Genomic DNA, 12,437 nt, shown 5'->3' with positions numbered 1-12,437 from the left:
ACCACTCGCAGAAATTAATTAGAGCAGCTTTTAAAGCATTTGCAATCCATAGTTAGTACTTTTTTTCTTGACTGTTTGATTCAGGGGACATGGCAGTTAAAATGCAATGTTAGCATTTTCAAGGCTACTTTAAAATAAAATGTAATCATACTAATTCATTTACTTTTTTGTACTTAATTATTTCATTGTAGTCACATTTCATTAAACCAAACAAATAAACAAAGTTCAGGATAGTAAGTATGAGTGATTGTGCTTTATGAATTATTTCTAACGTGCCTCTAAAAAAACCAAACCAAAACCATCTCAACTTAACAACCAAATTTAAAAATCTGGGATAAATCTATCAAAAAGCCCAAACCATTGAGTTACCAAACATTAGTAAGAACAAGGTTTCAGAAAGATGCAACAGTGTGATTACATTTTGAATTTTGACATTTCAAAGCCTTTACTTCCATTGATATAAGGTAATTAATTTTTACACCCCCCTTTTTTTTTCCCCCTTTAGATCACAGCAGAATTCCAATCAAGTGTGAGTGATTACCCATGCTTACTCTAAATGGCAGACAACACAAGTTACAGAATCCTGGACCAAGACTACAGTAGTTTACAAAACGTAAAACAAGGTTAACAGATATGCCTTCTTTAGGATAATACATAAGAAGGAGTTTAGGAACTTTATATCAATAGCTCATTTCAGACTATGCAGTGTTTTCCCCTCCCTTCCAGAGGTCTGTGAAATAAAGTGGTAAACATGTTCTCTTCAATATTCAGTTCAGCAAGAGTTTAGCTGCAAAAAGATTATACTTGCATAAATATAAAAACACATGATAAAGCAAAATATTTTTAATTAGTAAGCCAATCATAAATAAATTCACCTAAAATTAACAGAAGAAGCAGCTGTGTTCTTTCTACATGGATACTTTTTTTTTAGCATGTTTTAATAGCCAACTTCATTGTCTAGCCTGGGACAAAACAATTCATCATTGAGCACTCAACAATTCCGCACACTGAGCTAAGTCTTTTTTTTTAGTTACATTTTTTACATTTTCTTTACAAATGTAATACTTATGTACATTATATATTTTGTTTCTACAATTGATGTACTTTACTGAAACTCTACAACTTTCACAGGGAATTCGCTGAAGTCTTTAGTAAATATGAATCATTTCTTTTAAAAAGAAATTCATATAAACAACCAACATACAGCACTGCCCTTTGACATCTCTGTTAAGAATTTGGATCTGGAAGGGCTACTATAATAAATGTAAGAAAAAAGGCTTTACCGAATTGTACAGTTCGTTAAGAAATATTATCCCACATAGCTACATAAATTCACCAGCTTGCAATAAACAGAGCACCATACCGCTGCACAACTGGAAATGTGTATAAACCTATTTAAAGTTTACTAGTGAAACAGCTTCATCACTCCTAGCACTTTTGGACTGAAGTAAATCTGCAAAATTCTTTTGGACATGTATACTTCTTTAGCTGTAAAGCTTCCAAAACAGTGCTGGTCACTGTATGTTGTGAAGAATAAGTATCCACTTTTGTAACTTCCCATATGCTTCTCTCAGTCCACGCTTCTATCTGAAGTCAGGATTCTTCTTCTATTTATTCCTTGTTCACTTACAAATCTGCTGTTGAATATTAAGTAAGAATTCATAATATGAGAAAGCTGCTTCTGTCCGATCCTCAATTAAATGCTGGAAAAAATCTGTTTTGGCAGGGTTCTCATCTCTGAAAGAAGAGAGGAAGGTATTTTAGTCCAAACATTGAGCAAAAAATCCACTGTAAATTCAAGCAGAGGCATAAGTTCTAATGAACTGCTTACTGTCTTTTCGAGTCTAAATTCAGTCCAAAGATACCAGAATTGCAAATAATCCAAAGTTTAGAAAAAAAACCCTAAAGTTTGTAATATGCTATCAAACAACAGCATCTTTTTAAGAAGTATAAAACGGTAGAAAAGTGGGTGAAATAGCATTTAAGATATGCTATATATGTAGAAACACAAGAAAGGAAACATAAAAATTATTTTGTTTTAGAAGTTAATATGCCAGTGGCAATGAATTCTGAAAGGGTTAAATTAAATCCTGATAAAGATTAAAAAACTGGGAAGTTTACATCTCTGGTTACACGTAATCTCAATCCCCCTCCCCAGTTTTTCTTATTTGGCAACAGAACAAAGAAGGTAAACACATCAAAGACCTAGTATCCAAAATTATTGCCCCAATAAAAATTTGCTGGGACACAGCAAATATTTGCTGGGGCGCAGTCCTCTGTACTGGTATGGTACAGTGTGCAGTAAACCTCTGCTATTTACTATGGTCTCTCAGCAGTACTCGCAATTCAAGCAGCAGCCACAACGCCAACAGCTGAAGAGCTTCACTCCTATATTTAAACATTATTTATCTGAGTAAGAAAGTCATCATACTCTCTTTAAAACATGATCTCCCATCAGGCTCAGTAAACCGAGTACTCTAGAGAAGACAAATGTAAACTCAAGTATAAACATTTTACAGAATTTAAACTTCTGTAAGCGGGTCATGGCTTGAAAAGGTTTCAGAACTTGCCTCGTATGTCATAAATCAACTGCGCTCCTATGGAGCTCAGTAACAAATACATACCGTTATTAAACCACCTACAGATTATTAACCTTACTTGAATTTTTTTTATATGCATGTATTGAAATTATAAAAGCTATACCACAAACTAACCTGGTTAACCCCATTGATCATAAGGATATCCACTGCGTTAGTATATTCTTAACAATATAAAAACATGCAACCAATTCCTACCAATAAAATTATTAGTAACTGAATTTGCACTAGATTTAAAGATGACCTTTGCTGCTAAGGGATTTTAGATAACAGCACTATATCAACTGGAAAGAGGATGTTACTCAGTTTCTTCCAGGTCAGATATTCCCACTTTTCACCAGTGTCCATTAGAAATTGTAAAAACAAGTTGCCAATAATTACTCAGTATCTAACAGAAATACTTACTTTATTACTTGAAGAACTGGACTTAAAGGTCTACTGTCTCTAAGCCAAGATATAAAAGATCGTGTCCTTTCTGAAGAAAGTGCATCTACCTCAGGAAGCTGCATCTGGTTGAAGGTAATTGGAAGAAGTCATCATCTTTTATTATCAAAATTATTTAAAAAAAATAGATCCCGATAATCATAACATGACGCAAGCCACAATTTCTATTAAGAAATTACCAACCATGGATTACATATACACATTTTTTCTTTAGCATAAAGTACAAAAATTCAGTAATATCTGTTCTGTATGAAGTAGTAGATCTTGAACTTAAACTGCCTTTGAAGTGCAAAAGATTTTAGAAAGCAAGCTAATTTAAAAAGTCATCTTTTCAAAATGCTGCTGTTGTGGTTTTCTTGCCTTTATCTTCCCCTGTCAATCAAGTTCCTACATGTTGCATTTTGCATCACTGAAAAGATGAACAAAACATGAAGAAGTGAAATCTGAACTGTAAGCAAATTTCAATGCAAAGATTATACTGGACTACTTGGTTGGGGAATGAGCTGAAAAAAACAGAATTAAAAAAACTTGAGCCATTCACTGAGCTAAATATACCAACTCTTAGACCGATATAACCTTTTAAGACAATTAATATGACGTAAAAGAATTAATTACAGATTTAAACGTAGTTCCATTGCTACCTTTGTAATAAATAAATGGAAGACATAATTTAAAAGCAGAGATAACTTTTTTTGGTTAGTTTTTTCTCTCATTTTCATTATAATAAATGCTATATAACCACTAAAAAAAGTTATCATCCTTCCTTTATCCAAGTTCTTCCTGAAAACTCTGTCAACTAATACTTAGCACCAGCAGATCAGAGGGAACAGTTTTAAATTGGTAATACAACCGAAATACAAAACTCTGAACAAGCAGTCCAATTTTATAGTAGTCTTAAAGCTCACTGCTCTTAACCTGTTCTTATAATTACCACTTGTCACTTACTTTCCCCCTTCATACTATGCAAGCTTTATAAGCAGGAAATATCTTCCTATGTGTTTCTACAACGACTAACGCATTTTTGGTACTATCTGAATATAACCATCCGATTCTGAACTTTCTGGAGTGTCTCAAAAGGGTCCATTCTTACCCGCCACTTGTTGACATTTTGGAATCACTACCCACAGAAGAGGGGTATTCTCTTTAATTGCTGCTCTGTTTCACGCACAAGACTATAGGTACAGGTTATAACATAAAAACCCCTCCACCAACCAAAACACACATCCAAGGGCTTGGAAGATGAGCAAAACTTAACTCTTACCCTTTACTTAGAGGCCTATCACATCATACCATAGACTTGGTGTCTTACACCAGGTTTGGAGAACACAACTCTCCTGAAAACCATGATATCAATAAAATAACTCTAATCTTAACAGATAACATGTCTGAATAGATAATTTTCATACTCATTCTATGAAATGCCATCCTAGTCTTGTGAGCCCCCATGTATTTACATAAAAATAATAAAAGCAGTAATGTCATAGAACAATTTTTTGGCATTCCATGAATGCCAAAGTTTACATGTTTACGTTCTTTCCTTGAAAGCATTTGACAACTTCTGTCTGTCTCCTGTGAAGCTGGCAAGAGGTTAGAAGGTACCCAGTAAAAAACCCCTAATTCATAGTTACATAATTAAAGACTGAAAATGCAGAAAAAATAGATTAAATATAGATTCCAAATGTAAGCACTATACAGCACAGCTCATTAAAACACCTACCATTTTCTGTGGTACTGACGCATAGTTTGGGTATCCAAGGACATCTTTTATGAAGTTGTTATCACAGTTTTTTCCAATCCAAATGTAAAAAATCTGCAAGAAGTCAGAATCGGTTTTAGTAAAGGCCTTGCATACATTTTAGAGAACGAGACAAGTGGTGACGTAATTGGAATAATACCAGAATAATAACTTTCATTCAAATGAATCACTTGAGAGCTCCAGTTGCAATTCATATATACATCTTTACATTCATTATTTGTACATTTACTTATTAATACATTGGTAGCATTTGGAATAAGATCATTAAATGTAAAAAAAAATACAGGTAGAATGCAAATACTGAAAGAATGAGGATGCAGGACACATCTATATTGGAACAGTTAATACACTAACTTCCCACGTTACCTCCCTAAAATGAAAAACCTAAAATTTTATAAAGTCACACCACTGTGTCAGTTACTGCACACTGACTTCCCAATCTAAACAAGTCATAGTAAAGCATCAATTATGAAAATACATTGCAGTAATTATTTCGGACATCTGGAGACACAAGCTAGTTCGACATTCACACTCAGCCCCTGAGTTTAAAAGCTTAAGTTAACTTTAACTTAAGGTTAAGCTAAAAGTTTAAAGGTTTAAAGCACTTTTTAGACTGCCATTAGAATAGCATAATGTTTTATCACATTATTCGAGTGGCATAATACTTTATCCAATTAAGTGTGTTTTAGTATAATTTCTATGAATACCTTAAACTGTATCTACAGATTTTGTCCACTCCCCACAATTCCCTCACTCTTGCAACTCTTATGTCACACAAGCCACAAATCATAAAACCACTTGTATTTGTGCATAACTGAGAAGGTTCCTGCGTCAATGAGAAGTGCTTTGTTAGAAAGACTGTAGTACATACAATTTAATAACCATTAAGAGAAATTTTGGAAAATGGGAATCCATTATTTCCAGAAAAAACCCACCACCTTGCTGTGAACTCTTGGTATATTCTGATCAGTCCAGCATGAAAAAAATTAACCTCTGAAGCCTTAATATGCAATATCAGAGATACTCCTCTGATCAAAATATGAAAGTCTTTCACTGGAACACAGATTACTGCCAGGTTACCTGGAATGCTGATTCACTACACTGTTATTGTTGACAGTTAACCACTTTTAATAATTCAGCATAAATTGCCTTTTTTTTTTTTAAGAAAAAAATGGAATGTGTGAAACTGGTAACTTACTGAACCACAATCCATAAGAAAAGCTCCTTCTCTTGTCAACTTCTCCGCAGACAACTTCTGAAGAGGTGGCTGAGGAACAACTCTGTCATTTACGTGTATTGTACTCTGTAACAAAAAACAATACTCAATAACACTAAAATATAAACAAATCCTATTTTCAGTCTTAACCAGGTAAAATAAAACAGGAAAAAACACTGTTAATCTCTAGCAAAATTTTGAGGATTCTCATGTTAACAAAATGCCATGTTAAGCCTAAAATGACTATGTTCAAACAATTCTAGAATGTTGCTTAGCCTAAAGGCTAAATAAAGCTAAATAAATTTTTTATTACCTAAAAAAGAATAATGCAAGTTCATTTAAGTTGTGTATGTAACATTTCTCATGCTATAGATGCCAAACTTTCAAAAGGATTCTAGTGTTTACACTTAAATTTTCTACAAACAACCTCCACAGATTTTTTCATTGCATTCAACTTCACTAGAAATGTTGCAAGAGGAGAAAAACATCGAATTCTACTCCCTATAAGGGTTCACTATTTTACTGCATTCAAGTAACAAAGTTCCTTGATTTAAATCCTGCCTGAAGTGATACATAGGTTTGTCCACAGAGCACTATGACTGATCTGATTAAACAACCCGTCTGTTAGCAGTGACATTATTAAAAAAATACCCCCCCCTTCCTCCCCAGCAATAAAAACAAACAAAAGCAATAAAAACCACCCCAAACCCCCAGTATTTTCAGAGTAAAGCTACTTCCCCCTCCAGTACAAAAATAGGCTGAATATCTATTAAGAGTCTGTGAAGCATTCTGCAAATAACGTAGGGAAAAAATAGTCTAGAGACAAAGCTCACCTCCACATGGTAAAAATTATTAAAAAAAAAATCACTATTTAAAAAATTCCATATTCTAATCTATAATGCAATAGATTAGAAGCTTTTTGGGATTTATACATAATGACGAATATTAAGCTACTGAATTCCACTTGGGAAAGTTCCAAGCTTTACCAAATGCTCTCAAGAGTCAAGTGTTAAGAGAAAAGAAAACCAGCAAAAACATTTTTAAAAATTCTGTAATATATATGATAGAATTTTCTAAGGAAACAAGAATTAAGAACAGCCTCTGTCACAAATACTTTAAACTGAAGTAGTACTAAATAGCAGATTAGCACTCTGCTACATGATTTAAAATGTGGTTTGTCAATTAATTTCAGTAGGTCAAATAAGCCCTATTTTCTGTATTATTCTACCAGAAATAACTGATCTGAAATCCTTTGCTAATAAAACTGGATCTCCCAAAGATACTGCTGGTTCTTTACAGCATTCACATACTGAATATAGTGTTTCAGCATAAGTTCCACAAAAAACTTAAAGTTAGTTGAAGAAGTTGGCTTCTCAAATACTGGGGAGGGAAGTATAAAAAAAACTAACTAATCAATTCCACTGAAGAACACTGAGTTTAGACTCGCGTATGTGAGTTTTTGAAATACCTTAAAGAAACTTTGAGACTATAAATAGCTCACACTGAACAATACCAACTGCCAGAGAAACTACTCAGGTTACCATATAATCTTGTATGACACTTAAAGACAAACTCCTACATATACTTTTCCAAAGCCAGTGACTAACAAGCTTATGAAAACTTACTTAAAAAGCCAACTTATTTTTGCAATTACAACTAAGTTTGACCTTAAATAAAATCCCATCTTACTTCTTACTATTAAAAAATGCATCCATTTCCTAGGCTACCTCTGTAAAAAGGTGAACTAATAAAACCTGGTTTCATACATGAAGTACTTCCTCAGCCTGATCATGACCATCTAGAAGTACAATTCTGTTTCATCCTCATCAGTCTGAGAAACCACTGGAAGTTTGTTATTGCAGGCAACTTTATCTGGTTTCAGTACACAAAACCTAGAATCCTCCACCAAATCTACTTCATCCATTTCCCCCGGACAGTTCTAAAACACAAAACCACACTGGAGATATTTCCAATGCATACAACCTTCTCTGCTTTCTTTGTATAATAGAAAAACACGGAATTACTGTGGTCACTGAAACAAGGTAAAGTAAAACCACAGTTCTGCTCATAACACACTACTGTACTTGCAACTCAAAACTTGAAAATAAGTGTTTTTCTTGATTTTTTTTTTTTTTATAACTTATGGAAAATGCTTAGCTTACATTACGGTAACAACTTTAAATTATTGCAGGACAACATCAGGTTTAACAGATCATTAAAACTAGAAAATGTTATAAAACAGGCTTCATACATTACCTCATCAATCAACTTATCTATTCTGTACAAGTTGGGATGTATCATTTTCATCAAATGAACAAGAGGCTGGCTCTTCATCTGGCACATGGCATATACGCGATCATCCAAGCGTGTACTCATGCCTGTTCTAAATGCTTTCTGCAAGAGAACAGCATTGTTACTCAAATAAATCCTGTATTTTATGTCACATCTAAACAGTGTATTTCGGGTTTTTTGAAAGCGTCAAGCAAAGATGGCAAAGCTTTTGTAAAGAAATGTATCTTGTTGACATACATTAGAATCTCGGTCAAATACAACTTGAATACAATACCTTTTAAAACTTAATCCATTCTCCCTCCTTATTGATGAGATGAAGGAGAATAAAAAAAATCCCCCCCACACTTAGTGTAAAATTTGTATGTGATTGGGCCAGCATTTCTCATTTTTATTCTTGACGAATGTTACTGCCCTGTGAAACTCACCAATGCAAGATATCATAGGAAGATATGAGCCTAGCAGAGTTCAAAAAAGATACTTCTGTGGATAAGATTAACTCTGATTTTATACTAGTAAGAATTAAGTGTTATGGAAAAGCTTTGGAAGGGAAAGATACTTTCATGTTTTAGAGCAGAAACTAGGCTCTCATAGGATAAAATTTATTTTGGAACTCTCCTACTGGATTTTTCAGATCTCCTTTAGAAGCAAGCGGTAAGCAATCGCTGTTAGAAGCAACACAACGGAATAAGCACCATATTCTTATTCAACGGGGAATATTCCTGTAATCAAAGTTCATATTCACTTCTTCAATAAAGCTAAGTCCATCAAGTCCTCTTCTCCATGGCTGCCACAAGCATTTTGGTTTCTCTATATCCTAGGCTTTTTCATTATTGTTAACAAGGGTAATAAAAAAAAAACCCCTAAACAACTTATTTTCTCAGCCACTCTTGTCTTTTACACAGATCCTCTTGATAATAAATGGTCTGTTTTTTCCCCACCATTAACTGCCTTACTTATGCAACTACCCAAGAAGTCCTAATCAGTACATTAGAGACCAAAGTAATCACTAAGCCAAAGAAAATAAGTTATTAAGATTGGATTTCTTACCAAACTTACATAAAGGCTTATTCATGATAAGAAAACAAAGAACTGTCAGACGTGAAAATCTCTAAGGTATGAGATTTATTGATGATAAAACCCTGCAGTAAGTTCTCTTTTTAAGTATGATGTTTGGTAATACAAACAAAGATATTAAAAAAAATAAATAAAAAAGTAGTAACTACTTCTATGTGAACTTTAAACTATATCGCTTTAGTTTCTGCAATAGATTTCATGATATCTCCATGGAAACTCATTTTCCTTCTTGGTACTTTAAAGTAGAAAGTACATGCACTGAAAAATATTTGACTTATTTTTTTCTTCATAAAATAAAATTGAAGAAGTACTAATAAGTGGCTTCCAACAATCTTTATGGGCAACACTAATTAGCTGCCAAAATCAGAGAAATGCTAATTGTTAGAATATATATATTTTTGTTTTAATTGTAAAACAAAGTAAGACAAGATTTATTATAAAAAGTTCAAAATCAAATTAACCAATAAACTGTTCAGGCACTAATCATTTAAAATAAGCTAACATGGTCGTCTTTTATGCGAAAGTCCTGTAAGCTCAAAGAGGATAATCCAATTTTCATAATTTTAGAAAAGCGCAGACATTGCTTGACCTAGAGCTGAAGAATTCCTCAAATGGAACAATGAATTAAATAGCAAACATTAATCCACTAGATTATACATACCTGTTTGAGAAGGGCCAAAATATACAGTGGAAACAACTTGAGGGAATTTGGTGCTATCAGCATGGACTGCTGCAGATTTGAGGCAGTTGACATGTATGCTGCCAAGGAGTCTACCACGGCATTAACTAAGGCATCTCTTGCATCTGAAAGACTAGATGAAACTGAGCGATCCACAGCTGTTGGGTTAGAAGGATACAAGAAGTTACTAGAGTTGGCCTCATTCGTTCCCTTGAATTTTGAAAATATTAGTTGTGCTTTTGGGTGATATTTTAGGATTTTTAAAAAACCACACCTGTGGTCCTAACTTTTTTTAGGAGTAAATAAGACGATTGCCCATACAGAAACTCAACTTTCATGATGCTTAAGAAATACAGTGTGGCTGATCTCCGCTCTCTAGTTCCTGCGCTTGGAGAATTTAAAAAATTGTTTAAAGTTGCGGTATATACTCAAGACTAAATATAAATCCTGTTTTAAATCTTATACAAATAACTTAGCTATTGCTGAAACTCTCTGCTGTCCTACTTCCAAGATAAGATTTGCAGCAGTTATTTTTGATCTTTTTTTTTCCCCCACAAGTAATTTCTTCCATTATTTCAGTGGCATAATTATGATTAGTGTAAATAAAGCTTCATCTTTCTCTGCTGAGAAAGGGCTGCAAATCCTTTGGTTGGAGGAAGCCACCTGCTGGACTGAATGCACATTTAAGACGAGATACAGAAGTACTATTTATTTCTTTAATTTATTTGACTATTAATATACAACACAGGATATACTAAAATGCTGCAGAGCCATACACGTTCAACGGCAGAGATCAGTCTATGAAATGGCTACTTATGACCCATAGGCAGGGGATAAGTAAGAATCCTCAAACTAGCAACAACAGATAGAAACATAGAAAACTAATGCATATCTCAGATACACTGTTGTCAGAAGTTCCCTTTCAGCCTCCAGCAACTCACTAAACTGAATCACTCTGTTCCTTAAGTAATCCTAGAATGCTAAAGTTTGAGATAACAACTATGATGATGATACAAAAATGAGAGTTTTGATCCAAGTGTGTTATGATTCTTTGTCCTTTAATAAACTCTGGAGAACAATGTAAGAAGGCTCCTTTTAAAAGATTAAAGTCAACTATTCCGACTAAGGAATATTTCAGTTAATAGTTTTGGTATAACTTTGATTTTGTCATCTTTTGTATTCTCAGGCTTCAGTGTGCTCCACTCCAGCCTTTTTCTACAATACCAAGGTTTCATTCACTACTTCATTTAAACAGCTGCCAAAATTAAGAACATTCAAATATCGTTTTGTATCTTCCTGGTCTGTACTCACCCATGTTTGCCAAGAGGCACACAACTGCTTGTACATCTGCTCCTGCATATACATCAGCCAGTGAACTTACTACAGGCAAACAAAGTGTGTGCACTCGAATTCGACGTTCACCTAATTAAAAAAAAGTAGAAATCATTATGCAGTATCTCCTGGTAGAGGTATACAAATTCAGTCATTACAGCATATCTCCTCTCATCTAAGATGCACTTATTTTGTAAAAACACAGCAGTCAAGAAATTGCTGTAGCACTACCTCCCATTCCTGTCTCTTAACCTGTTCAAATTCTGCAACGCTCTAAAGCACTCAACTTATGAATCAGCACAAGTTCGTAACACAAACTAGCTTATAACATCCACAATAAGTCTCTTGATCCTACAAATGAAGTACGTTGATTTCCATCCCAAAATTTTGTGGCACCTTCCACAACAGAAAGTAGCTGCTATTCTTTATGCCCACCCAGTGTACCAGCGACTTGCTCCAATCCATCACGGGTCTGTGATTTTCAACAAAGTGCGTGCCAAACATGTTATTGCTTATAACAATGGTATGCCTTTTAAGTAAAGGAATCTTGCTGAACCAACTTTATGCAAGACAGAGATAAATTACATTTTCCCATCAAAATAGAGTTTATAAAGATTTACATTATTCGATTAACTGCCAACTAAGCTCACTAGCTTTGACAAGGTTCTCTTAGGGTATAGAGAACAACAAAAGGCTGTGGAACTAACTATACAAACATTATGTTAGAAAAAGAACCAAAAAGCTCAGTGGCCAATTCATTTGAATTTATTTACCTTTGCTGGAAGTATACAAAAGAGCTGTTTGAAAACAAACCAAAGATGTGTCAGTCAGACTTTCCTCAATGGACATTTGTACTGCAAACCCAGCATCAGGATTGACATTGGCAAGGGACAATAAATCAGTAGATCGTACAAAAAAGTTCCCATGAAAAGTGTGTATTGAAAGACCTAGAAGCAGATTAAATAATTCAGAGTGAGGTTCAAACAGCATGAAAAACTAGTATCAATAACTAAAACCCACAGCCCTCAAGCTACGTTTAAAAAAACA

The 12,437-nt window shown here is 34.0% G+C and overlaps 1 protein-coding gene across 1 annotated transcript in view; it reads right to left on the bottom strand.

The window, feature by feature from the left end:
* Window positions 1-498: 498 nt before the first annotated feature.
* SEC24B (SEC24 family member B) overlaps window positions 499-12,437 on the bottom strand; it is a 45,745-nt gene continuing 33,806 nt past the window's right edge. The window contains 8 exon segments of the mRNA XM_009327065.1: window positions 499-1,737; window positions 3,003-3,106; window positions 4,759-4,851; window positions 5,996-6,100; window positions 8,270-8,407; window positions 10,041-10,216; window positions 11,370-11,480; window positions 12,164-12,337. Coding sequence (XP_009325340.1) covers window positions 1,623-1,737; window positions 3,003-3,106; window positions 4,759-4,851; window positions 5,996-6,100; window positions 8,270-8,407; window positions 10,041-10,216; window positions 11,370-11,480; window positions 12,164-12,337 — 1,016 coding nt within the window. The 3' untranslated portion in view covers window positions 499-1,622.

This window comes from Pygoscelis adeliae, unplaced genomic scaffold (genome assembly GCF_000699105.1).
Source record: "Pygoscelis adeliae isolate BGI_AS28 unplaced genomic scaffold, ASM69910v1 Scaffold87, whole genome shotgun sequence".
Lineage (NCBI taxonomy): Eukaryota > Metazoa > Chordata > Aves > Sphenisciformes > Spheniscidae > Pygoscelis > Pygoscelis adeliae.
Note: the sequence above shows the minus strand (reverse complement) of the source record. Positions and strands in the feature narration are given on the sequence as shown.